Source organism: Mustela erminea, chromosome 1, assembly GCF_009829155.1.
Source record: "Mustela erminea isolate mMusErm1 chromosome 1, mMusErm1.Pri, whole genome shotgun sequence".
NCBI lineage: Eukaryota > Metazoa > Chordata > Mammalia > Carnivora > Mustelidae > Mustela > Mustela erminea.
Genome location: NC_045614.1, coordinates 216,933,561 through 216,961,485, shown reverse-complemented (window position 1 = coordinate 216,961,485; position 27,925 = coordinate 216,933,561). Strand labels below are relative to the sequence as shown.

The 27,925-nt window shown below is 52.4% G+C and overlaps 1 protein-coding gene across 4 annotated transcripts in view; it reads right to left on the bottom strand.

The window, feature by feature from the left end:
- ABCG1 (ATP binding cassette subfamily G member 1) overlaps positions 1–27,123 on the bottom strand; it is a 66,167-nt gene extending 39,044 nt beyond the window's left edge. For 2 of the 4 annotated variants that reach the window (XM_032355948.1, XM_032355956.1), the window contains exons 1-2: positions 13,464–13,625; positions 7,029–7,272 (exon numbers count right to left, since the gene is read on the bottom strand). In XM_032355948.1, coding sequence (XP_032211839.1) covers positions 7,029–7,272; positions 13,464–13,505 — 286 coding nt within the window. In that variant the 5' untranslated portion in view covers positions 13,506–13,625. Of the gene's footprint in view, positions 1–7,028; positions 7,273–13,463; positions 13,626–26,270; positions 26,466–27,018 lie in introns of those variants that run through there. The other 2 variants (XM_032355966.1, XM_032355975.1) reach the window with 2 other exon arrangements.
- Between the last annotated feature and the right edge of the window lie 802 nt (positions 27,124–27,925).

Below are 27,925 nucleotides of genomic sequence, written 5' to 3'. Positions count from 1 at the left end.
TAGGCCACTGAGACATGAAGGCAAGGGACTTTTCGTTGCCTTATGACGATAAAAGAAACAGAAAGACGGCCTCACATCCTCCTCGTCTGTGAAGCCCCACTCCTCAGTTTAGGGCCGGAGAGCATGAGCTCTGCTCGCAACCCTGCCCCCAGGGATGCCATGGTGATGCCCAAGCCCCAAGCGAGACTCGAGCCTCCTCCCCTCCAGGGACCCCATACTTCTGTGTTTTCCTTCTCCGGTGACCCTGGGTCTTGATGCACTTGGTTATTTTTTGTACTTGGTGAGGCTTTTTCTCTTCCTAATTTGTGAGCTTATTTCAAGACCAAGACTGTAAGTATTTTTGCAAAGTTCCAAAAAGCAGAACTGGGGTCGACAGATGAATTCCAAGTCAGTTTCCGTTTCAGCGCAACAGACAGAAGCCTTTTCTAAGAATTATACTGTGCGAGCAACGACCTGACTACCCGGGCAGATGTCAGTCCCTGGTTGTCGCAAGTGTCCAGACAGAGGCTGGCATCCTGTTGGCGGGGGAGGAGGCAAGAAGAGTTGCTCCACCGGTGGGAGGTCAGACCAAGGGAGCTCAGAGGCCCCGTAGGCCTGCAAGATTCGGACTCTCAGTATAGGCCTCAACTGGGCATAAGAAGAATCTGGAAGTCACTCTGGCCTGTCCTGATGTTGACACGGAATGCCGTTTACCCCACAGAGCTGCAGGTGGCTGACGACACAGCTGCAGAGTGAGAAGGGAAGCCAGTGGCGGGGGTCTCAGGGCCTCCCTGCAGGCACGCCAGCCTCCACCCTTGGCTCTGAAAACTCCTCTAGGTGTCTCATCTAGTATGCTGAGCCAAACACTCAGTATCAGATATATTTCATTGGAAGGGAAGCTTCCCCTCAAAGGTTTTGGAAGCTGGTCGGCCTGGATTTGACAGAGAATGCCCCGCCCCCTTTCTCCAAACCCCTGGATGGGGCAGGTCGCATTTACCCAGACCAGGTGGTTACCTTTGTTCCTTCAAATAAGCAAATCTGTTGATTCCAGAACCGAACTCAAAAAGAACGGGTGTATGGTTACTAAAGGTTTCTTTCTGCCAATTTATAAACAAGAGGAATGGTTTCAGGTTCAGCAAAATGTCACCTTGGGTTATTTCTTTGCCTTGACAGATTAGGTTTGGGTTTATAGCTCAAGAATGTGCGGTTCTCAAGATGTGAGCATTTCTGGGGTGTTAAAGGAAGGCAGGAGGGCACCCACCTGGCAGGTGAAAACGAGGGTGGCACCGATACCTTTAAACAAGTGAGACAGTGACACCAGCACCCCACTGAGAAGGGCACAGCCCTGCAAAGTCTCCTCGAAGAGACCAGATGGCTCAGGGACAAGCAGACTCTGGGAACATGACAAAAGGTGAGCGTGCCCTAATAGAGAAGCCGCAGATGGGAAAGTGACAGGGTGGCCTGACATGGAAGCAGAGGAGAAAAGGATACCTCAAGGCCAGTGTTGGCTGGGCCACCAAAGCCATATCTGCAGGGGCCATCAGCCTGAGGGTGCCACACCTTTCCTTGGGCACCAGATTGCAGGTCCCAGCTGGTGATGGCTGGGCTTCCAGGCCGGCTGCCGGCCACAGAAGAGGAGCATGGAGACTCTTGGATGTTAACGTTCTCCTTGGAAACTAGCACCCCTCTGATGTTGAACATGGTCGCTATGCACCCCTCTGTTATGATTCTGTGGGAAAGCCAGTCCCTCCTCAATGTGTTTTCAAAGCCCACGAAGCAGAAGATCAAGACAGTTCCAGAAGACCTCATCGCCAAAGGGCCTGAGTGGGCGGCTTACCTGCCTGCCTGAGGGAGCCACCAAGGACTGAGGACCAAAGAACTGGCCCCAGAGGAGAAGGGAGGAGCGCTCTGGTGTCTGGGCTCTCCATGGCAACGTAGGGCCACTGGGCTTCCTTTGTAAACGCCCCAGCCCCAGCCTCGAGCAACGAGCCCCTGGAGCAAGGTATAGATAATTCATCCCACTGCCCTAGAAGACTAGCTACCGTCCCAAAGACAAAGGCAGACTATCAAAGACAATCTTCTTTTGTACCTACCCCCCCAAAATCCACTTTAGCATGATGGTTCCCGGAGAGCACGTGAAACTCATTCATTTGTGCTGGGGGCTATCTGAACCCTCTGGAACCTGAGCAGTCTCCACCCTTCCGAGGGCCCACAGCCGCCGCTGGAGCCCCACAGTCCTCCTCTCGAGGCTTTCCCTCCCTGTCCTGCCCCTGCGGGTTGCACAGAGCCAGTCAGCCCCGGGCTGGAATCCAGTCTACCCTTAATGGAATTCCTGAAAGGGATTTATTGGTGGCGCATTCCGCTCATTTTAGCCCGTCTGTTGTGGTGGGCCCTGGGAGGTAGCTTTGGAAATTAAGAGAAAGCAAACTTTAATTCGAGAATGCGTTTTAAAGCTTAGACGCAAAGCAGGATGGATAATTCGATGTGGATCCGCCCAGAAGGTTCTAACTCCTTCCTGGTTATTTAGCGAGGCGGAGGCTGGGAGGTAGGGTTTCAGAGTGAGCCCACATGCTGGTCTGTGCACCACTCGGGTGCCAGGCCGAGGCGCGGTGAAGAAAACTCTCTAGCGCCCCAGGTAGGATTCCTTTCCTTCTCGACCTGAATTCTGTCGCCAGGTAATCATGGGAGGCGTAGATAATTTCTAAGAATCATGTCACCTGTTTATGTGAACCCATGCCATGCACACAGCTCACCTCTCTGGTGAGGGGACGGGACAGCTGGAGCCTGTCCCCAGGCCAGGAGATCCTTCCCGGGTCCTTGGGAATGGTGAAGGGGACTGACATCCCCACAGGTCAATTAAAAGGGACATCCACCAGCATTAACAGTCGAGGTACTGCCCAGTGGTTTCATCAGATGGTCACGACAGCCCCAGGCCACGGTGGTCTGATTGTGCGTGGCCTCGGGGCCAGGGGCTTACCAGGTTCCTCATTGGGCCCTGACCCCAAATTGTACAGACCCGCTTTTCCATTGCCATCTTCTGTGCTCCTGGGACTCAGGGCCTATCTCTGAACCTCGTGCATCCCACGGGGAGAGAGAGAGGCCAATCAGAATTGGCCCCTGAGCCAAGGGGCCCCACGCACAGCTTTAAATCTCCAGACAGAAACGACCCGGGTTTCCTTGGGGAGCACTGCTCTCCAGTACCCCAAGTACTGTCCTTGTTCCTCGTGATGGGTCACATCCTGCGGACAGCGCCTGTGTGACCCGGCCCTGAAAGCCAGCAAGTGCTATTTAAGTGTGAGACGTCCCTGTCGCCTCCCGCGGTGACATGTTCCCCTGAGAATTTCATGATGGGGATTCTGTTCTTAATCGGGGGTCCTAAACATTCCCAACATGGTGTCTTCTTTACAGGAACGGAAGCCACTTTCAAAGTAAGTCACCATGAGGGCGAATGAGGACCTCTGGACCAGACCGTCCCTACGTGTCCCCGACACGGGGGCTTGTGTGTGCTCACGTCCACACTCTTCTAGATCATTTGTCCCATCCACTTGTGCTATGCGAGTGCATTCCTTGGGGGAAAGTAATTACCACATCAGAAGCCGGGGAAATTATCCTTGGGGTGTACCCGTTCTCCCGAGAACACTTCCTTTCACAATTATGTTCTCTACTAGGAATCTATTATATGATGTGGTTTTTCCTCCAAAGACATCATTAATCATATGGTGAAAATGTTACGACAATTGAAAATGTAGAGATGTTTGTTCGATGCCATATTCAGTGCTTGGCAATCGTCCCGCTTAAGGGTTTTAAAGAACCAGCGCCTGACATCTTTCCAATGATGCCGCGGATTCCATCTACCTGCTACCTTTCTTGCGAGGATTAGGACACTCTCTTTAAAACGATGGTGTTAGGAGTTTCTAACATTATTCCAATCACATGGCCAAGCTTGGAGCAGGAGTCGGACCGCGGGTCCGGCCTTGGCTCTGACCTTGCACCATCACTGTGGTTCCCTGGAGCCGGGCCCTCCAGGAATTCACGTCCTGGAAATGCCAGGGCGTCCAGGCCCCGTGTGATCGCTCCGGGGAGCTCAATACGGAAAGCTGAATTTTAAACAAACCCCCCTCCCCACGGGGCGCCTGGGCCGTGCAGTTGGTGAAGCGTCTGACTCTGGGTTTCCGCTCTGGTCACGATCTCAGGGTCATGAGGTCGAGCTGCACGTGGGGCTCCACGCTCAACACGGAGTCTGCTTAGACTTTCTCCCCCCGTCCTTCCCCTGCCCCATGCTTGCTCGTTCTCTCTCTGAAGTAAGTAAGCCTTCAAAAAGAAAGTCAGCAAAACGAATGTGCTGAGAGAAGTAAGAGAAAGAGCCCCCGCCCCAAAGGTTGGCCACACGGGGCCTCTCACAGAGGGGATGCCGGACACGCAACGGCCCCCGTGAGACACGGGCCCGCAGAGTGGCTGGGTTTGACTTCTCAGCTGGGCTGAATCACGGCCAGTCGCCGCGGCAATCGCCAACAGGCAGAGGAACAAGAGCAGGAAAGGCAGGATCCCACCCCGAGGGCAAAGGAGCGGGACCCCAGCAAGGAGGGGGCTCACCCATGAGAAGGTGGTGAACGGGCTGGGAAAGGCAGATGCGCAGATCCCCGCCCAGGGACCTCCCCCGGGCAGCCCAGATGACCGGTTCCAAATTTCGTGCCTACTTTTATGATTTGTCCTGGGGGGCTCTTAGTCGGGGAGATACAGTCCCCACATTCTGAGCCTACTGGGAGCTCTGGGCTTCCCTGGCCGCAGCTCGCGGCCGGATATAGCAGCCACCTCGCCAAGCCGCAGGGCCGAGTGGGCACGAAGTCTGGAGGGGCAGCGCCGTCTCCCTGAGGCGAGGCACGGGGCATCCGGGCAGACCTGCTGGGGAGCTCAGGCTCCCAGACGAGCCCCTGCACCGCTCAGTTTCCTTTCTACTCAGTGAGAAGCATTTCCCACCCTAAATTCATGGGGAGTGGGAAGCCATCTAAATTCCGAATTTCAGGGTCCTGAGAACAGAGGAAATGATGGGGCACCCCGCGGGGGGAAGGGCTGGGGGAGGGAAGCGGAAACAGGTGCTGAAGCGGGGGGCAGGGAAGGAAGCCGGACTCAGGCCCCGCTGGTTCGGAAGCCAGCAACTGGGACCCGGCAGGCCGAGGCTGCTCTTCTTCCCCTCTGGCCCCAACCATCTCTGACTCACCGGCAGGTCCCGTGGGGCCCACTTCCTGCTCCTCCCCTCCGGAGCCCACACAGGTTACTGTAGGGCAAGCTTCTGTCTGGAAGCCACCTGGGCGGAGCCTCCAAGGAGGCGGCTGGGGAGGGGCGGGGGGGGGGCCCTCACGCATAAAGAAGCCGTCACCACTGGCTGACCTGGACAATCAGCACGACCAGTTCTAACACGGAGAGAGCATGGGATCCACAAGCCCCCGACTTGAATAGGAAATGCTGTTCTCCATTTTGCAAACCGCGAACACTGGCTGTGTCGCCTGTCAAACCGAGATTCTTTCCACCGTTTTCTCGCATGGCTCTGCAAGCCACCCGAGCCTCGGGGACACCCATCCGAGCCTCATGGCCGTTTCTGCGGCCATAAGTAACAGATGTGCCAAAATCGACCTCGGACCCTCGCAGGCCTGCCATGGTCTCTGTCTAGACCAACCAAGCCAAAGCAACAAGGCCCTCCTAGTGGCTTGGGGAGGTTTTCCCTAAGTTTTCTCGTTCACTGTGGGAAGGAAAAGGCCGTAAGGAAGCCTGTGTTGAAACATCAATGGGCTCACATGGACCGACTGACCCGTGAGCCCGGCACAGGCTTGCTTTCCTTACAACACCGGCGGGCGAGCTCTGATAATGCAAGTATCCGATGGCAGCGAGCGCTTGGCCATTGATAAGACGAAGGCCACGTTCCTGGTTGTACAAACAGAAATAAAGTCATCTGGCAACCCGGGTGGCGAGCAGGTCCCAGGGGCCAGTCCGTCCAGGGTCCAGCACCGGGGTCACAAGGAAGCCCAGCGCGGCGGCGCCAACAATCTCAACAGCTGAGCACCAAGGGAGTAGGAGAACAGGAGGAAGGTAAGCGTGGGAGAAGAAAATGAACACTAAACAAGTCGTGTGGGGTCATCCCGGAAAACGAGGAGCGGCACCTGGGTCACTGTTCTTGTTCCAGAGTCCTCACAGACGTCCCTGTCCTGGGAAACGGCTCCTTAGAACCCACGGGCTGCTGTTCCTGGGGGGACGTGGGGCGTGCCCTCTCCCAGCCGGCCCCCCACCCGCCTGAAGGAGGGTGCAGGACGGGCGCTCGGAGCAGGGGGACACGCGGAGTCAGGTCCACGGGAAGAAACAGGTCAGGCTGGACAAAGAAACGCCAACTTAGGGAAGCATGAACTCTACACACTTTGGAAACCCAGAGCCAGCGCAGGAGCACACACGGGGGCCTAAGGAAACTCCAAATAGCGGCGTCCGTCGCGGCCCCCCACCCAGGCGAACACGCAGCAAACCGCAGCGAACCCCAGAGCCTCCCGGTCCTCTGTCTTCCTCTCCGCAGCTCATTGGACAATGGTCTTTTCATGTCCCCTCGTCACCACTCATAATGCAGACGATCGGGTGCCAGAGAGGCCGCGCTAGGTCACCGGCTACTTTGTGCCCCTTCAAACTTGGGAGGGAGCCCCTGCCTCCTTTCCCTCCAAAACAGTCAGAAACCATCCCCTCTCGAGAGACCAACATCAAGGGCACCCAGCGAAGAGGGCCGGGCCACAGGGGCAGCCAGCACGCCCGGATGCTGACCGAGAGTCTCTGTCGTGGAACCAGGACAGAAGAGCCGGCGGGAATCGCGAGTCCTCTCATCCAGCCTCTTCGCGTTAGAGGCCAGGACCCGGCGGCCACAAAGCCATTAAAGAAACTGGCTGCATCAGCCGCGGTGGGAGTGGGAAGGCTCCCACCTCCTGAATTCCAGACCCCGGTGGCCCCGCCCACCTGTCGCCTCGCCCGCAGGCTCCGCGCCCCCCTCCCCCAGCCCGAGCGCACAGCAGCCCTCCTACCTTTCTTCCTCCACCAGGGTCCTTCGGGGACTGAGTAGGAGAGGTCCTTGAATTCAATGTTCACAGCCGCCCTGCGCGGCAGGGATGAGAAGCGCTGCGCCTCCGTGAGGTTGTTGTCCACCTTCTTCAGATGCCCGTTCAGCAGGTCGGTCTCCGAAGCCTCCGTGTTACCCGAGACCACCTCGTCCACCGAGACGCACACGGACTTGGGCTCCGTCATGGCTGCGGAGTAACTGCTGGCATTCTAGAAGAGACGGGCAGGAAGCACAAGAGAGGTGAGGCGCTCCGCGGAGGGAAGGGCGCCAGGGACTAGCCATGGGGCTCGGGGTCACCGATGACCCACGGCAACCCTTGGGAAGCCACCGCCCTGCGCTGACCCGGAGGGGGTGGTCATCTCTCGCTATCACTGCTTCTACTGCATTTCTATATATCTATATGCCTAAGGTAGAAGATTAAACTAATCTACCAAAATCTCACTGCGGAATCCTCAGATCGACTCTCGAAACTGTAACAAAGGACTTGTTTGTCTTGAAGAGTCAAACACTGGCTGCCATGAAAATGATGTCTTTACACAAAGTCCACTCATTCAAAGACCGGGTACAGATGCATGGAGCCCCTAATAAATTGGGAGCGTTTGACTTAAAATGAGCTGTTTTAGTGCCTTCCCGTGGAAACTCAAGAACATTTCCCAAGGGCCGAGGCTCCACGGGCACCGCTCGGTTGGGCGGGCGTCGGCCTTGTGTCTTCCTGCGGATTTCCCAGTTCACTTCTAGCTCTGCCTCTCACTGTCTCCTCCTCCTAGCGCGGGACGTTGGGAAGGCTGATGCTCGCTCTCTCTGCTGTACATACAGCAAAATGCAGACTCAGACGCTCTCTGGAGCTTGCTGAGAGCCCTACAGTCAGGCGAGGGGCAGCACTGATCCCCGAACCCAGTCATCGAAAGAGGAGGTGTTCCTCCCGCTGCAAGCGGAGGACCTGACACTGCGTAGCAACGTTGGCTTCTGGAAGCTTCCCTTGGGAGTCAGCATACAGGTATGCCAAGCACCGAAAGTATTTATGCAAAGAACGGAACATCTTTATCTAAGAGCTTGGCGACCCTGAGCAGATCGATGGGCTTCAGGTACAAAACACAGAGCCACCCTGGAGCGGACAAGGACTGCGCAGTGCTTTTCCGGGCTGTCTCTCGAATCCAAAGAGATCATTGCGCGGTGCCAAAGTGAGGGCCTTTGGCACCTCTCCTCCATCCGGTTGCGTACCATATCGGGAGAGCCCATTGATCAGCCTTGCCGATGATCCCGGCCCTTCTGCCCGCAGAAGGACTGCCCTCTCCCCCCACCAGAGCGCCCTCTTTAGGGTCCCTGACTGCACCACTGAAAAGCTGGGGTTATTTCCATCACGGTATTGAAAGCCTTGGAAATCTTGGAGGCCTGGGGCAGCTGGGTGGCTCCTGTGGTTAAATGTCAGACTCTTGATTTCAGCTCCGGTTATGATCTCAAGGGTCGCGAGATCAAGCCTCACATCAGGCTCCTCGCTCAGCGGGAGTCTGCTTGAGATTCTCTCTCCCTCTGCCTCCCCCCTCCCCCTCTCTAAAATAATACACAATACATCTTTAAAAAACATCTCGGCGGGCTCTAAGTTTCCGAGTATTTAGAAGCACACATCGGGCGAGGGGTGATGTGGGCACACGGATTTCGGGTTCTCATCATGTTTGAAAATGTTGCTTTGCTGTTTAAGTAAAAGACATACACACACACACACACACACACACACACAGAGCCCTCCCAGGCATCTCCTACCTCTGAAAAGCTTAACCAAATCAAAACTTAGCTCACTGACTATAACATTCTGTGGATAAAAATTCAAGTGCCAAGTAAAACTGAGAAAATTAAGCTCGGTTTGCTGCTGGCACCGAACATGTGAAACATTTCACACGCAAACAGAAGTAGGTTCCTGCGGTCCCAAGGCCGAGGCCGGGAAGGCTTGCGTCTGCCTGGCCGCGGACTCCTCAGGGCCCCTCTGCTCTGCGGTGGGGGTGGGGGGGTGCTGCGGGACATGGCCTTTGCCACAGCTCTGCCCGCTGCCTTCCATGCTGGGGCCCCTTGAAGGAATGACAGCAGGCCCTGCCCTAGCTCAGCACACACTTGACTTCGGGCACTGGGCAAACACACGCAACACCACTCCAGCACCTACAGCGGGCGCCGAGCGCCACCCGTCTGCTCCAGGCCTGCCCCTCAAAGCCTGTGCTCCCCGCACTAGCCACCTCCGAGGAAAAGCGAACCTACATCCTACATCCTACGGGCAGCCCCAGCTCCAGCTGTGGGGGGTTCAGCTGGGAGCAGGGAGATCCAGGGGCTCCCCACCAGAGGTGGCTCCCAGGACCTCCACCCTGGCATCCCGGCTGCCACAGCCCGTCCAGATGGTGCCACTCTCTCTGGCTGCAGCAGGCAGACTCCAAGCCTGTCTCTTCTCTTGCTCACTCACTCGTCCAGGAATGAGAGCCCCCAGGAAAGCCCTGGGGGTCAACAGCCAGCTCCAACAGGCAGACAGCAAGCTCCCCATTCAAGGTTGGGGTCCCAGACACGAATGCTGCGGGCAGTCACAATGCCCTGAGGCCAGAGCCGGAATGAGACCAGGTGGGGTGGGGGGAGGGCGCCTGCAAGGGAAGAGCATGTGCAAAGGCTCAGCGGCAGGAGGGAGCAGAGCATCCGGATCTGAGGGACATTCAGAGGCTGGAGCTCCGCTTCCGGGTGGTAGGGAAGGACGGAGGGCGGGAGGGTCCGAGGAAACTGGAGACGCATGGGGTCTGCGTGTGAAGCACTTTATCGAGAAGTCTTGCGGGGGGGGGGGGGGCACCACGGGTTCTGAAGTGGAGGTAACGGACCAGAAACTGTAATTACAAACCGTCCCCTGCGGCGACATGCAGACGGGAGGGTGACGGTGGCCTTAAGCACCTAGTGGCGGTGGGGAGGAAGGCAAGCGGACAGGCCAGTAGGACAAAGCGGGGTGACTAAACCGATCAGGGAGAGAGGGTGGGAGGAGGCAGAGTCAAGGACTCACTCTTTAAGTATGAAATAATGCCTCCCGCATCCCAGGTGAGTGATCATAGACAACAAGAACTACAGGCCCGACAATGCCCGAGACCCAGGAAACTCCAGGCGGCAGAAGGGATGCCTCTTACTATCGCCACACCGCTGGGGGGATCGCCATCTCCCACTCTGTTCAGAGCTGGGCTCTGACACACAGAGAAGGCCTCCTGCCGGAGACCCCTGGTCAGTGAGTAGCCAAGCCAGGGTCCGGCTCCTGCGGCTTCCCCTCCGCGCCCAGCCAGTGTCATTAACAGCACTTGCATGTGGCTTAGCTTTCTAGAGGCAAGTTGTACGTGACCCTGGGTCATGCCAACCCGTGCCCATTAGAGTGAAAGCCACAAGAAACTGAGGAAACCAGATAATCCCACCCCCCCCCAAAAAAAAAAAACCTGACACCCAAGCAGCTCGTACCATTACCCACCTTTCTTCCACGGATGTCCCATGACCTTGCCCAATTAAGAAAATCATGAACCCTTGGATGATGGGAGGCAGTGGCTGTCATTCTGAAATAGACCAGCTCTCTGGAAACGGATCCGCAGACCAGAGCGGCCGGCAATGTAGGTTACAGCTAGCTTGTCCTCAGCCTCCTGAGCTCATTAAAAATGAAACAAATACATCTTCCCTCCCCATTGGTTCCCTTTCTTTGTATGTTTCCCTATTTTTTTCCCAGCATCTGGGATCTTTGACCTCCCCGTCCACACACAATTTGTGCCGCATAATAAGTGGCAAATAATAGTAAATCCATTCACGGGTGTTGAATGCCGAGGAGACCCTATCTGGGATTGTTGCTGCCTGTCGTTCCCGAGAATATTTTCTTGCGTGCTGACTTCACTTGAAATACAAGCCTACAGAGATGCCTGTTTTGCTGGGGAGGGTCTCTAACAGGACCCCAGGCCTCTGTGAGGCTGGTTCACGCTATTACCCAGGGACACACAATGAGAGATAGAAACTTCTTCCCACAGCCCATGGAGAAGGGAGGAAACGGAAGAGGACGATGCCGGTGGCAGGCATGGGCGCACTCCTCTCTCAGTTCTCTCTCCCATGTGTCGCTCCTGGGCTTGGTGCCCACCTAGACCAGTGGACCCTTCAATTGGAAGGCAGAAACCTCGGGCACCTGAGAGGAAAACGCTAGCCAAGAATCTTCAAGGCTACTACCATGGGGGAAATAATCCACATGTCACACCCTTAACTAAGCCAAAGGCAGGTACTCCGTGTATGGTCACTGAGATTGAAGACCTCATCACCACTGAACCCCACTTCAATCAGCCCCAAACACCACCACCCTGCTGGGACCGCGCGCCTGCCCCTCCCAGCCCAGCGCAAGGCCAGGAGCTTCGCCCAACCTCCAAGTCAGCTGTTCCAGACTCACACCTGGCACAGTCAGTCCCAGGTGGGACCCCAGAGCAGGGGGTGAGGGAAGGCTCAGGACGCTGGGGCTCTCTCAGGGGCTTTTTGTTTACAACTGGGGTGGAATGTTTTAAACTAAAAAAAAAAAAAAAAGTACAAGATTTTTGAGGAGGAAAACAGTTTTTCAAACAAAACAATGTTCCCTGAAGAAATAAGCCCAGTGGTTAGTGTCTCCATGTGAGCCCAGAACAGTGGGGTCCTGGGTCTGCATCAAACTAGGACATAGCACTAAAAAATCCTGACATGAAAAAACCATCTATACCTTAAGACATTCCGATTCGTTGTTTTTTCACATGTATAAGCCACTTTTGCAGCTTTGAAAGGACTTCAAGAGAGAGTTACCCGGCACCTAAAAGGTCTGAAACCTTCCTTACCTACAGCTACCCTAATAGCCTCCCGAATTTTCCATTATCAGCATAATTTAGGAATCCCAGAGCGATGCACAAATGTAAAAGGAAGAATGGCCCGGCGTTACCGAACGTTGGACCAGATAAAAGCAACCGTCAGGAGGAGGCGCTGCCTTTCCTGTGGTTCCATCCCCCACCTCCTGCTTGAGAAGACAAGGCAGGCAAGGCATGCCCGCAGAGGGGACCTGGTCGGCGAGTCCCCCTCCCCGCGCCCCGTCCCCGCTCCACCGACGTCCCAAGCACGCCTGCAGCCCCATTCTATCGGTTTACACAAAATCATTATATAATGAGCCGGCGACGCTCGGTATGTGTTCTACGGTAACCTGTTTGGAGGCCTGGGATGCGGTGGTGAGAGAGCGCATGCGCAGACAGCCAGCTACGCTTTTTTTTCCTTGGGCTCAAGGCAAGAGGTAACTGTCGGTCAAACCCTGCCGAGCCCTGCTGACTTCAAACACAGGATGCTAAAAATGAAATAAGGCGAGGGGTGGGGGTGAAACCCCGGTGCGCGCTGCGCGCTGTGGGCTCCCAGCCTATGGGGAGTAATTAGCAGGGTAGTAAATCCATAGGCAGACGGCGGGGAGAGGGCTGGAAACGGAGGGCGAGGTGGGTGGGATTCGGAATACTTCCAATCTGTACTTTATCTGAACCGAGATCGAGTCCGTAGGTGCCGAACTGCAAGGTCGGGGCGCTAGGCAGAAAAATGAAAGGCCCCGGGTTGGATGGGTCGGCGGCTAGTGTGTTGTTTTGGGTATTTGGGGTTGTTTTTTTTCCTAATGTGAGTTTACGGAGCTCTAAGAAAGGGGCAAGAGGAGACTTTGGACCATCCCTGGGACAAGCCCGTGATGTCACTGTGTCTAGCACTCATCTGCGGGCGCCCGGGGGTCCCCTACGGATCTGGCACCCTCGGGAGCGGGAGACCCGCGTCCCTGTCCCCACCCTGGTCTCTGTCCAGGGTGCGGAAAAGGTGGCCTGCAGGTATCCAGGCTGGTCCCTAGGCTGCCTCCCCGGAATCGGCCGCCCCCTCCCCAGCATGTCCGGGAGGGGTTGTTGTCCCCCGGGGAGCGCCAGGGGCAGGGCAGGATCCGGTTCTCGGGGAGCAGCTCCCTCTTTTGTTCCCCCAGACCGTGCCCGGCGCTCCGGAGGGTGGCGCGAGAAGTGCCGGTTCCCGAACCCCGGCCGCGCGCGCCGGCAGGGAGGACGCCCGCCCCTTCCCCCGACCCAAGCTGCCACCCTCCCCAGTGCGCTCGGGAACCCGGCACAGGCCCCTACCCGGAGGGGGCCGAGGGGCGGCATCGGTGCACTTGTGGGGCTGCTGGCCGCCCCCCGAACGCTCCTGGCCCCTCCGCCTGCCCCGCGGCCCCTGCCGGCGCAAGGAGCACCCCGCGGCTCCAGGTAGTCAGGGCTGGCAGTCGGAGCCGGGCTTCTCCCCGGGGACCCAGGGGCGGCCGCCAGGGTGAGGGTGCGGGTCTTTGTGCGTTCCTGGCTCTGCCGGAGAACGGAAGCAAGCCCCGCGGGCGGAGGATGCGCTCACTCACCATGGCGGTGCCGACCGAGAAAGCGGCCATCAGACAGGCCATGCCCCGGGGGCGGCGGGCACGGGCGGCGGCGGCGGGCACGGGCGGCGGGCACGAGGCTGCGCTGGCTTCAGGCTGGGCCGCTGCGCCCCGCGCCGGCTCGGCTCCGGCTGCCGCTGGGGCTCCTCGGCCCCGCCCCGCCGCGCCGGCCCCGCCCACGCCCCGCCCACGCAGCCGCGATTGGCCGGCGCGCGGGGCGGGGCGGAGCCGGCAGGTGCGCGTGCTCTTGTTTTGCTCCCGCGGAAGTGCCCGCTGCCTGCGCCCGGCAGGTGCGGCGGGTCCTCCCCAGCCCCGCAGCCCCCCGCGCCCAGAAACTCGAGGCGGGTGGACCAGCCGCCCTGAGCGCCCGACGGACAGCGGGGTCTCCCTCCAGGACCGCCGCCCCCAACCCGCGCGGCTGTGTGCGTGGTGCCAGCGGGGGCGTCAGGGAGACTGGAAGGCGAGGAGGCCGGGTCTTTTCTGCCCTTCTTCCAGGTGGGAGTTCCAGGACTAACGAACCACTGGCTTCTCCGACGCCCCCCTACCACAGCTCCCTATTTGGGGTGACCCCCCGCCCCCCACACGCACTGAGACAGTGCCAACACTCCTTCCTGCAGCACTGTCGTGGCCAGAGGCAGGACGAAAGCTGGGTAACAAAGGGACGCTGGGTGACGGTGCCCAGGCCTCTGTCCTGTCCGCCCCCCCCCAATAAAATAAAGGCTTGTTTCCAGGGCGGGGCTCAGTAGCTGGCCCACCGCCGTGTTCGGGTAACTGCATAAGGAATGGACCTCCAGACACCCTCTCATTTGGCCCCAGCCTGGAATATCAGATGGCCTGGCGTCTTCTAAAGCCCTTATTCTATGTGAGTGGGAGCATTTCCCGGTAGCCACGGTGACAAGACATTCTTACTCCCAATATCAGAGGCCAGCGCCTTTGTTCAGTGGTTTGCATGTTAGGACGGCAGGTAGGAACACATCTTCCTCACCTCCAGCACACCTGGCACGTGGACGTCTCACCCAGAGGTCTGACAAGCATAGCCAACTTCTCTCAACCCAAAGGAGGGAAAGGAGGTATGATGTCGAGTTCAGGGGGAGGAGGGCCCTGCTTTTGTCTGACTAGTTGCACTGGGAGATCAGCGCATTACCTCTATTCTGTCTTTGGCCGAGAGGAAGGAAACATGACCGCCGTATTTTCAGGGGCTGCCCTGTGCACCCAGCCCAGCAGGCTGTGTGTTGCCTTCAGTGTACAGAGAGGCCAGAAAATTACAAAGGTACTGGAAAGAAGATTCAAATCCCCAAACCCTCTGGGGAGAGATGAGGCCAAAAGGCAGAGAGAAAGGTGCCTCCCTTCTGGGGTCTAGGGCTGGTGGCTTGTCCTGCAGCCCACCGCCTGCTCCAGGAGCAGACAGGACAAGAAACAGTAAGAGGAAGACGCAGAACACAGCAGGGGAGAGTTCTGCCACGAGCATTTGTCTGGACGCTGCCCAGTTATGTGATCGAGGCAGGAGATGTGACATCGTAGCCTTATGGCGCTGGCCTCAGTGTTCTGTCCACTGTCAACTCTCCTCACTCCCACGTATGAGCGCAGAATTTCCCTCTGGAAACCTCCCGACCCCACCCCCCCCACCCTGTTCTGTATGGTGTGATTTACAGCAACGGTTGGTCAGGAACTAGAGGTGGAAGGCAATGCCTGCTGGGCTTCTGGGGATGGCCAGGGGGACAATGGGTAGAGCGTCAGTGTGAAGCCAGAGAGGGAAGACAGTGGGGAAGGGAGTCCTTGTTGGCACAGCACAAGCTGCTGGGTTTTCCATTATAGGCACTGAAAGACTCCTTACTTGTACATCTGTACGCTGGATAGTAAGACTCCCAGTCATGTGGGAAATGGTGCGTGTCTAGCACTTTCCACCATGCATGGCACCTAGCAAGCAAGCCTCCCTGGTATCATCCATCTTGTGCCAACTTAGGGAATAAGGAAGCGGTAGAAGAAGTTGGATCTGCAACATTTGTATCTGCACTCCTGGTTGCAAGTAACAGAATCCCAATCCCAGCTGGTTTACGCTGAAGGCAATGCATTGTCAGGTAACGGAGAGGTTCAGGGTATGCTGGTTTCAAGCCTGCCAGGACCAAGGACCCATAGTGTCCTCAGCTCTTGGTCTCCAGCTCTTTCCATGCCTCTACTTTCCATGGGCTGGCTTCCCCCTCAGCAAGGCTGTCTCTGGGAAGCCCCCTCCCCCAGCCACTCCAGGCTTACCCCCTATTAGCCAGTAGCCAGTCACTGTCCCCCACTGGTGTGGCCTTGCCAAACACGGATTAGCTGGGCCAATTAGGCCAAAGGGGAGAGCAGCCCCACTGGAACCATGCAGAAAGACTGGGACATGGGTGCTTCACAAGGTCATCTAGGGGCACTCTGAGCAGAAGTGTATGTGCAGAGCAGGCAAACACAAGATGAGCTCATCAAAGGACTGTGCAGTACAGATCCCAAAGCCGACGGAGATTTCTGCTAAGACATCAAGTCACAGAGACAGGCCTGCCCCCCTCCCCACAGCAGGCCTCGAGTTATTCAACCTAGATGCCCTATTTCTCTCTAGACCTTCACTCCTCTGGACCAAACACCCCAGAAAACCCCCCTTTCCCCAATATTGCTTCTTAGACCATGCACCTTCTTCCTGTTTACCTTTCGCTGCATGGGTCCCATTGACCCACTGTCCCTTGTGAACCTTGGGGGGCCCCACTGACCACCTCTTCAAGGCACTCCCTCCCCTGGCTGAGGAGACAGTGACCCCAGGCTCTACTTGGACGGCCAGTAAGGACAAGCTTCCCAGCCGCAGAACCGGCCACCCAATATCCCAGGACAAGCAGGTCAGTGGACTCCACCACCGGGGACTGATTTCACTTTCCTTATAATTATGTCATTCCTGTTGCCTGGTTTGCCCTTTATCCCCTAAATTCCATTTGAAGGACTGTCCGATTTATCTCTGCCAGACTTCCAGCCACTGAGGCTGGGAAATGGCGGGGCAATGGAGGCACCCCAGGTACCCGGTCTCTGCTGCAAGGGTTCTGCTCTTGGTGTCCACTGAAGGGGGTTAAAGGGAGGGATGGGTAGGTCAGACATCCAGATGGGATCGCTGTGGGCCTGGGGACTCACATGAAGCGCGGGCTGCAAGGGGGTGAGGCTGGGCTTGCCGTCTTGGACTGCCCCACCCCTGCAGGTCCCAAACTCGAGATCCCTCCAGAGAAACCTTCAGGGACACCCTGTGGCTTCCCAGCCTCCCTGCTCCCAGCTGGCTAGGAAGAAATATAATGAATATATTCTTTATTAAGAGAATCTTTTTTGTATTTTGGTAATTTGGCTCTGAACAGTTTTGACCTTGAGCCTTCTTTGATGACGGGGGCTGACCCTGCATTCACCTAAGTGGACCCCATCAACTGACTTTCTTCTGCTCAACTACAGAGCAACACCATCCTGAACTTCATTTACTAGGACCTATGACTTTCGCCCCATGTTCAGAGGACACTAAGAGATTGTCTGCTCGGGGGGCTCCCAGGTGGCTCAGGCTGCTGAGTGTCGGACTCTTGGTTTCAGCTCAGGTCATGATCTTGTGGTCCTGGGATCAGGCCCCATGTTAGGCTCAGAGTCTGCTGGAGATTCTCTCTCTCCCTCTCCCTCTGCCCCTCCCCCCACTCACACGTGCACCCTCTCTCTCTCTCTCTAATAAATAAATAAATCTTAAAAAAAAAAAAAAAAGATTGCCTCCTCTGCCCAAAGCTGATCTCCACATTGGAACATGGGCTGTGGGCGGCTGGGTGCAAAATGGAGAAAAACCGTGCCCTAAAGTATCGTCAGGCAGTAACAGAGAGAGACGGGAAAGCTGTGGTTCTCATCGAGATCTTTTTTTTCCCCCTCTTAATTATTAAAGATTTATTTATTTATTTGAAAGACAGTGAGCAAGCAAGCACAAGCAGGGGTGGGGGGTAGAGAGAGAGGGAGAAGCAGACTCCCCACTGACAAGGGATCCCCCAACGTGGGGCTCGATCCCAGGACCCTGAGATCATGACCTGAGCTGAAGGCAGGCGCTTAACCCACTGAGCCGGCCAGGCGCCCGTGGACTGGGTATGTTTCTAACTCGTTCTGTGAGCTTCACGCTTTAGGGCTAATTCTTGCCCTGAAGCTGGAGGGTCCAAATGGGGACAACAGGCCTCCTGGTCTTGGGTGGCCCTGCCCCTTTTGGAGCCAATCCAACAGGCTGTTCCCAGGACGCTTGAGACCCCACTGTAGAAAAGTGCCCGCTCCGCCCATATTCCGCCAGGGGAACATCTCCCTCACTTGACATATCACCATTTCATGGAGGAAAACAAGAAGCTCAAGAAGGCTGGTCCACCTGGCCCGTCCCCAGCCCCCCTTCCACCACATCAAGGGCTGCACAGTGACCCTGAGGTTGCTTTCCCCAAAGCCTCCGGGAAACTCGATTCTGGAGGGGATGGTGTAGGGCGTGTTCACTTGCTCGCTTTCCACCACCCAAAGCTTTGGCTCTGAAGGTAAATGTTTTCAGACAAATAAAAGCAAAATGTTGGCGCTGCACCAGGCAGCAGGGGAGGGGGCTTGCCCCTTCTCTTGGCAGACAGAGTGGGGAGATGTGACAGGGACTCCCGGAGCTGGGCCAGCGGGGATGAACCCCACCCCTGCTGTATCCACATCTAGGACCGTATTCAGCAGGTGTGCATTCCTGGAGGCGTCCCTGTGGGAAACCTGCTCTGGGCTGGAGATCTGCCTCAGCTCGTGGCCCCTGATTTGTGGGCTTCTCTGATCCTTTTCCTGCCATGTTAACAGAGAATTAGGGCCACTGGGCCTTTTCTACCTCCGTTGCCATAAAAGCCAATGCCTCCACATAAAAAAAAAATTTAAAAATTTTGAAAAAGGGAAGAGAGTGAAAGAATGAGGGAGAGAAAAGAAGAATTTGGGTGTGAGAGAGCAGGAGAAAGACAGCGAGGGCAGGAGGGGTGGGAGGCGAGGAGGAGAGAAAGACTATTCGGAGTGGGGGCGAGTGCAGAGGACAACCGTGCCCCAGCCCTTGTGGGCAGAGATGGGAAAAGGCAGCGGACACAGTGTATCAGGGAGGGTGGCAGCCTAAGGCTGGGTCTGAGCACCAAATGGAAACTCTGTGTAGGCTGGTTCATTTTAGAGAAACATTGTTTTCACCTCCACAGTTTGCTGGAGTCCTGCTCGGCTGGCCCTCCTGCCCCCTGTCATGTTCTGTCCCCAGCGTCCCAGATCCAAAGGGGACCCCTCCCTCCTCACCTTTCGGGAGGTGGGGGCAGACAAGGGGCGGCAGGTGCATGCAGGGTGGAGGTAGGGAGAGGGGGAGTGCCAAAGACGGAAAGGTGAGGTTATGAGGGATGGCTTCAGGGAAAGAAAAATGCAAGACCATACTCATGAGCTAAGTTAGGAAAAAGTTAGTGATTCCTGTTTTCTTCCATTAGCACAGAGCAGAGAGTGGCAAGAAAGTTCTAGGAAACAATTTCCACAAATGAAGAAAGAGGAAGTGTGGCAATGAGATGGCCTCCAAAACCGAAGACCAGGACAGAAGTCCAAGGGACAGACACCGGAAAATTACTGGACACCGCCTCCCACACAGAAATAAAAGCCTCCCAACCATTCCCATTCAAGGGACCGGTTGGGAAAAAAAACTGGTAGTTTGGGGGTGCACCCCACTTTTCCTCTGCAGAGCTGCTCTGCCCTAACTGCCTGTGATCAATCTTAATACGCAAGCCCCACCCGGAACCAGTCAGAACAATCCATCCCCAAGGCCACTGGAGAGGATTTACCAGCCTGGGGGGAGAGGGCACATCAGAGTTCTCCCTGGGACTTGCCAGGGCCCTGAGAAGGAGAGGCTTTCCTTTCCTTTGGGGGTTGACAGCCCCACACAGTGGCCACCTTCCCTACCTGCGGAGACTGGCCAGCTGGGAAGGGAGACCACGGAGGCACAGAGGCTGTGCAGTATGTGGAAAGTGCTCGGCCCCTGCAACAAGCTTGTGCCTCCCGGTACCTCCATGACTGCAGCTATAGAGTGACTGACAGCTGTGCCCATCTCAGGATCATTGGGAGGATTGAATGAGTCAATTTTGTGATAAACATGTCCAGCTCACCGTGTGCGTCTTGTACGCAAATGTTGGTCACCCTCATTATGAGAACCAGTACTCTCCCTCTGACCTTGAATGAGCATGAATCAGGTTTCCGTCCCTTGCAGCCTAAAAATCCTGATTAGGACAAACAGGCTGTTAAAAGTCGGGGCCCCTACACCAGTGTATGGGGAAATCCTCACAAATAGGTTATAGGTCAACCCCATAGTGCTTGGTTGCGTTGGTCCCTGTTCATCTGGGCACTTGCCTTATCTCCCTCAGGAAATCATAAATCCCAGTGTCTCTGGAATGTATCTTTGCCTCCAACATCATCCTTAGCATGTCTTCTAGCCAGAGTAGGCGCTTGATAAACATCAAGAGGATGTTGAATAACCTCCAATGTTTCGAAAAGTACTGAACCATGCATGATCCCATGGGACACTCGGGATACCCCTGCAGGCAAAGGGAGGCAGATGCCATCACTGGATCACATGTGAATCCAACACCCCAGCCCAGGTCTAGGACAGGCCACGTTTCACTTTCCTTAGCAGTCAAATAATGAGTCCCTGGTCCCTGGAAGGCAGTGTCTCCACACCATGCCAGCTCAGGCACAGATCTATTCCTCCTGGCTCCAAAGACCACAGCTCAAGCCCTGTGTGTCCGGTGCCCTGAAGCCCTCTTGCCTCCCTGAGATGCCTGAGCTCTCCCGTCGTCTGAAAACCCTACCCTTCCCCTTTCCCAGGCCTGGGACTCCTGCCTTTCTTCTCTAGTTCTCCAACTCCTCTTCTCCTACCTCCCAGGAAGACCTGGGCAATCACCTACTTAAGCTTGGGTTTTTGAAAGCAAAAATTTGGTTGGGGGAGATTATCTTCTGTATGTTTGGAAACTTCTAGGCAGGGCCTTGCAACTCAAAAGTCCCCAAGGCAGAAGAAAAACAATTTAATTAAAAAAAAAAAAAAAAAAGACTTGGCTACCTTTTAAGGGAAGGGAGGGGAAATGAGCTACCGTAAGGAACTTAGCCTCAGAAAAGATCTCAGGAAATGATCTTTGCACTTGGAAGTAAGGAGATTGAGATTCCTTAAGGTTTGAAAAGCCCCAGGTCTCCTGACTCCTGCTAAGCACCCCTTGCATTTGACCATCACGGCTCTCTCAAATAGGGACAGAGATCTCAAGAAGCCCACACTTAATCTGTTAAAAATCCCAAGCAGGCTAGTGGGGAGATGGAGAGATATGCTTTTCTCTCTTCACCCCCCCTGAGCACCACTAAAAACACTGGACATTGTACAAAGCACATGAGGAGACCCTGAAAAGTGGGGAACATAAGCCAGATGGCCTGGGGATCTTGGGACCCAAGGAACGACACTGTGGTGAGGTCCCTGGGTTTTCTTTGTGCCTCATATAACCCAGACTTTCATTTGAAGAAACCAACAACCTGAAAATGCTCAGGGACACAAACAAAGCAAGCCCCAACAAAAGGCTACTCTCTCTGGCTAAAAGAACAGAAAAGGGGCACCCTAGAAATATAGAAATTTTTTAGACAATTGGCGTTCAGTCAAACACCACACCCCACCTACACTAATAAAGGTGAGTGGGGAGCCTAGGTTTCCACCTTGTCCGGCTGTAAGCACCCCAAACTGCCCCTATCCCTCATCAAAATGGTGTCAAAGAAGGCCATATACAGAGGCTGGAACCATGCCCACCAGGCAGTCGTGAAGAGCCCCTCCTTCCCTCACTGGAGTGGTGGCAGAAGAGACTCAGCAGATTTAGGACTTTCACCACCACACTGTGTTAACAAAGACATTACACTCCCTCCAAATCATGGTGTCAGTGGGGATCAAGTAGGGAGCAATAATAAGGTCTCCTACTTCTCCTGGCCAGGGAAGTGTGGGTGGTGGCCAACCGTTCCAACAGAAATGAGGAGCTCCTCCCTTGGATGTTAGCAAACAGGGAACCTGGACTTCTACCTTCACCTGGCAGTAAGGAGGCAGTGCCCTCCCACTTCTCCTACCTGAGTGATGTCAGAGGAAGTCAGCTAAACAGAAAGATTAAATGAGATCCAAAGTCTCATAACATAATACCAAAAATATTTAGGCTTCCATCAAAAGTCTTTCATTACCCAAGAACCAAGAAATCCAAATTTAAAAAACCAATCAGTAGATGCTAACACCAAGATGACAAAAATGTTATAATCACCTAACAAAGGTTGAAAGCAGCCACTATCAAAATGCTTCAGTGAACAATTACAAACACACTTGAAACAAATGAAAAGACAGAAACTCTCAACAAAGGAATAAAAGATACCCCCCCAAAAAAGTGATACCTAAATTGGAAAACTCAGCAGATGGGCTCAACAGCAGAATGGAGAGCAGAAGAGAAAGAATCAGTGGACTGGACAAAAGAACAACAGAATTACCCAGTCTGGACAACAATGAGAATAGAGGCTGTATGAAACATGAGCAGAAGCTAAGGGACATATGGGACTATAACAGAAGATCTAATGGCGAATTGATAGTTTCAGAAGGGTGATTAGAGGTTGAAAATTCTCAAAGAGAGGTGCCTGGGTGGCTCAGTCCATTGAGAATATGAATCTTGGCTTTGGCTCAGGCCATGATCTTGGGGTCATGAGACTGAGCCCTGGGACAGGCTGCACACTCAGCGTAGCATCTGCTTGAGATTCTCTCTCTCCTTCATCCTCTCCTCCTCCCCCTACTCATGCATGCTCTCTCTCATTAAAAAAATAAAATAAAATAAAATCTTTAAGAGAAAGAAAAATGCTCAAAGAAATAATAGCTAAAACTTCCCAAATTTGGCAAAAGACAGAAACCTCCAAATTCAAAGGATTCAAGAAATTGAGTAACTCCACAGAGGGTAAATCCAAAAAAAATCTACAATAACACACATCATAGTCAAACTTCTGGTACTAAAGGCAAAGGAGAGATCCCGAAAGCAGTGAAAGAGGCATGACATCTTACCAGAAAAGAAAAAGCAATTCAAATTACAGCAGATTTCTCATTGAAAACAGTAGTGGTCAGAAAGAATTGGTACAACACTTTTCACTTGCTGAAAGGAAAGAACTAACAACCAGGATTCTTATGTCCAGGAAAAATATCCAAGAATGAGAGGGAAATCAAGTCACATTTAAGAAAATTTGTTACCAGGAGACCTATCCTGAAAGAATGGCTGAAGGAAGTTCTCTCAAACATAAAAAAAATGGGAAAAGAGGGAAATGTTTTTGTATCAAAAAAGAGAACACTGTAAGCAAAAATATGAGTAAACAAAATAAACTTTTCCTTCTGCTATTGAGTTTTTCAAATTGTGTTTGATGGTTAAAGCAAAAATTGTAATATTGTCTGATGGGCTTCTAAATGAATGTGAAGTAAATGTTTAAGACAATTATATTATAAACAGAGGAGAGTAAAGAGATGTGAAGGGAGGCAATATTTGTACATGTCACTCCAACTTATAAAACATGACGCAAAAATTGATGTCATGTATATGTAATGTAATATCCAGAGAAACCACTAAAAATGGCAATACAAAGAGATACTGTCTAAAACATTATAGAGAAGTCAAAAAAGCAATTCTTAAAAATGTTCAAGTGACTCCTTTCCAGGCAGGAAAAGGAAAACAGGTAAAGGAAAAACTGAGAACACAGAAAATAAAAAAATAAAATGCATGTTTAAACCCAACAGGTCAATACTCACATTAAATATAAACAAACCAAACAACAGAACTATAAACTATGGGAAGCAGAACTCGATAGAACCAAAAGAGAAATAGATAAATTCATAATTACAGTTGGATACTTCATTGCTTCTCTCAATAACTGCTAGAACTAGACAGAAAATTTAGCAAGAATATAGAACCCAATAGCACCACTGACCAACAGGACCCAATTAGTATTTATAGAACACTTCACTCCAGTCAATGACAGAAAAGTACACATTCTTCTCAAATGTTCATGGAGCAGGTACTACCATAGATCAAATCCTGGGCCATTGAACAAACCTCCACAAATTTAAATTAAATTTAAAGAACTGAAATTACACAGAGTGTGTTCTTTGACCCAAATGTAGTCAAACTAGAAATCAATAAAAGAAAGATAATAGGAAAATCTCCACAAACACTTGGAATCTAAGCAACACGCTTCCAAATAATCCCTGGACCCTTGGATCTTAATGGCAAACAAAATATAGTTAACTGAATTAAAATGAAAGTACACATGTGAGAGCTAAAGGCTAAAATCATACAATGATTTACAATGCTAAAATCATATAAATTAAAAATTAGGAAAAGTCTGGGGTGTCTGGGTGGCTCAGTGGGTTAAGCTTCTGCCTTCAGCTCAGGTCATGGCCTCAGGGTCCTGGGATCAAGCCCCGCATCAGGCTCTCTGCTCAGTGGGGAGCCTGCTTCCCACCCCCCTCTGCCTGCCTCTCTGCCTACTTGTGATCTCTGTCTGTAAATATATAAATAAAATCTTAAAAAAATTAGGAAAAGTCTCATTCATAATCTAATCTAATCACCTCAAGAATATAGATAAAGAAGAACAAAATAAACCAAAATAAAGAAAATAATAAAGACAAGAAATCAATGAAATTAAAAGTAGGAGAATAAAGAAAGTCAATGGAACACAAAGCTTGACTGATCATTTACAAATGATGATTAAAATTGAAAAATCCTCCAACATGTCTGACAAAGGAAAAACACACAAGACACAAATTACAATATTAGAGATGGAGCAGGAGTTATCAGTACAGATCCCACAGACGTCCAAAGGACAATGAGTCAACACTACAAACAACTCTGCACATTTAAATTGGACAATCTGGATGAAATGAACGAATTCCTCAAAAGCATAAATTACAACTCACTGAATATAAAACAGATTATTTGAATAGCCCTATAACGACAAAGGAAACTGAATTAATTATTATAAAACTGAAAAAGAGAAGGAAGGAAGGAAGGAAGGAAGGAAGGAAGGAAGGAAGGAAAAGGGGAGGGAGGAAGAAGAAAGAACTCTTCAGACCCAGGGAGCTTCCCCAGAGAATTCTACCAAGTGTTTAAAGAATTCACAACAACTCTCTACAATCTCCTCCAAAAATTAAAAAAAAGAGGGAACACTTCACAATTCATCTTATTTAATGAGCATATCCTTGGTATCAGATAAAGATAATATTTTTTTAAAAACCCTACAAATCAAAATCTCTCATAAATATAAATGCAAAAGTCACTAACAAAATAGTAGCAAACAGAATTCAGCAATATATATTTAAAATGATACACTACATCCAAATGGGGTTCATCCCAAGCATGCAAGTCTAGTTCAACATTTGCGTATCCATGTATTTACCAGGTTAACAGACATGGTGACATAAAGAAGAAAAATCACAAAATCATGCCAATTGATAAGGACAAAACCCTTGACAAAACTGAACACCTATTCATGGTTGGCTTTTGTTTTAACTTAGAAAAATAGAAATAGAGGGCGATTTCCTCAACTTCTAGCAAATGCACTCCTGGACGTTTGTTCCAGGGAAATGAAAAATCACATTCAGACAAAAATTAGTACACAAACATTAACGGCAGCTTTGTCTATGATTAGCCAAAACCTACAAACAGTACAGATGTCCATCGATAAGGAAATAGTGACCTGTGGTCTACACTATGGCACACTACTCAACAGTACAAAGTAACGAACTACTCAACATCCAACAACCTGGGTCGATCTCCAGAGAATTCTCCTGGAAAAAGCCGAACTGAAGAGGCTAGACACTGTACAACTCCTTTCATGTGAAGTTCTTGAAATGACATGACTACACAGATGGGAACAGACTTGTGATTGCCAGGGTTAAGGAGGAGATGGGGTGGAAAGACAGAGAGTGGGGGTATGGGAGTGTGGTACGAGGGAGACTTGTGAGCGGCATTCTGTGTCTGGACTTTATCAGTTTCAACATCAGGGATGTGATGTTGTTGTACTCATTTTGCAAGACGTGACCAAGAGGGGAGCTGGGCCAGGAGCACATAGGATCCCTCTGGGTTCTTCCTTACAACTCCGTGGGAGCCTACAACTATCTCAAAATTCAAAGGTCAATTTTCTTTTAAGTCACAGAACTGTCCTGAGTGAGGCCACTCGAGACGAGGCGGCCTCATAGCCACCTGTGGCACTGAGCAGACATCACACGGACTGTGGAGAATGAGGACGTAGGTGGCAGAGTTTGGGGATGGATAGGGAGAGGACATGAAACCAGAGGGTACCAGGTCGCTGGGACCCCACAGTGGGCTGCTGGACAAGGAAGCACTTGTGACCGTTCTTTGTCAACTGTCACTTTGAGAAGGTGAAGATGGACGGAGCAATTCTCTTCCTCCTTACTAGCTCTCCTGTGTGTGCGCGCTCAAGTGCCCAGGCACCGGCAGGGACGGCGGCGGAAGGGACGCCAGCCCATCACTAGCCATCTGTGGTGCTGGGCTGGTCCTCACCTCTCAAAGCCTCCATCTTCATCAGTACAATGGGAATACGAAGAGTACCACGGTGATGGTTGAGGAAGATGGGGTGGTTATGGGCCCTGGAGCCAAGAAGGGGAAAGAGCAGAAGGGTCGTGGGCATCTGACCTTATCCTCTGGGCTCTGAGACCACGACCTTCCCTGACCCACCACCAGTGTTGCCGCCGCTCACCATCTTCCCAAATGGCTGAGTCTTCGTTCCCTCCTGTGAAGAACCGCTCCACGTGGGACGCTCTACAAGGAAAAGTGGATGGATTAAGGTACAGAGGGCCTCCCAGCTCAGAGTGACGACATCCCAAGGTCCACTGTGAAGGTGTCGATATGGTAGTCCGAAGTTTGAAAGTTCCAGTTCTAAGACAAACGCGTCCTGGAGAACAGAACGGCAGCACGGAGAGCCTTATTGTATCGTGTATCTGAAAACTGCTAAGAGAAGAAATCTTAAATGTTCTCATCACAAGAAAAAAAATTATAATTATGTGTGGTGATGGGTGTTAGCTTACTGAGTGTGGTTGTTTTGTGATATAAACATCATCAAACCATTCTATTGTACACCTTGGGACAAGTACAACATTATATGTCAATTCTTTCTCAATAAAACTGGAGAAAAAATGAAGGCTTCTCGCTTTTCATTGAGAGGCAATGCATCGTGTTTCCCTCACTGGTCTGTGGGGGGTTTGGCTCCTTCTCACTGAGCCCCAACACCCAGCAGACCCCTGCCTCCTATTTGGCTCCCCAATATTTGCTGACTCAGCGATTTAAATCAGAGACACTTTACATCACAGCTCAAATATAAATTACTGTTTGTGCTTATACTAACACACACGACATATTTTCTTTGACCTACGGCTAATGACATTTACTCTATACATTTATACTGAAAAAAAAAATTTTTACTGAAAAGCACTTTGTCAGTGACTTACCCAGCAGCTGAGATGTAAACACTTCTCGAGGAGCCCTTCCGCTACACAACAGACCTTTCTGCAGGGAGATGTATTTATTCTGCAATTAATAAGGGGAAGAAACCCCTGCCCTGTAGGACAGAATTTCAGTTTTCATCACTGCAGACATGTGAAAACCCCCAAACCACAAGCAATGATTTCAGTTTCTGCTCTCAGCACCTACAAGACAAATGGTTTTAAAATAGGCATAATGCAATCATATGTGAAATAATAGGGCCGGTGCCACTGTTGCTGCAGCAAACAGGAAGCTCGTGAGGTTACTGGAGGTCGGTTGGCTCCCTCCAAGGTCACAAGCGTAAAAGAGCACCCACTATCTGTCGGTCCACAGAGAGGCCAAGTGTGAAATCTACTCATTTCCCACTCCTGGTCAGATGATAGATTTCATATTTGTGAACACTGTGGAGTTTATTTACTGTTTTGTAACACAGGTAAAAACAACATGGAGAAGAGGAAAAAGCATCAGGGCCTCTAGGGTAATAGTTAAGGATAAACGAAGTATTTCCTTGCGGAAGGGTTAGAATAACTTCAATAACACCGTCTCATGACAGCCCTGGCCAGCGGTTGTTGCTGCAAAGTGGGGGGCAAAGTGACCTGGGGGAGGGTCTGAGACCTCACCGCGTTAGGGGAGATCAGCCATCACCCGACAACAGAAACTGATAGCCTCGGAGGCCGTGGTGGGTTCCAAATTGTGCTCTGAACATTACAGCCACTAATTCCTTTAATCTTCATCTCAGCCCCATGAGCCCGACACTGTTCTTATCCACAATGGGGAAGTAAGGCACAGAGAGGTAACATAACCTGCCTGAGGTCACACAGCAAGATCGTATCCAATCTCAGATCCAAAACCGTCAAGTCTGGCTCCAGAGAT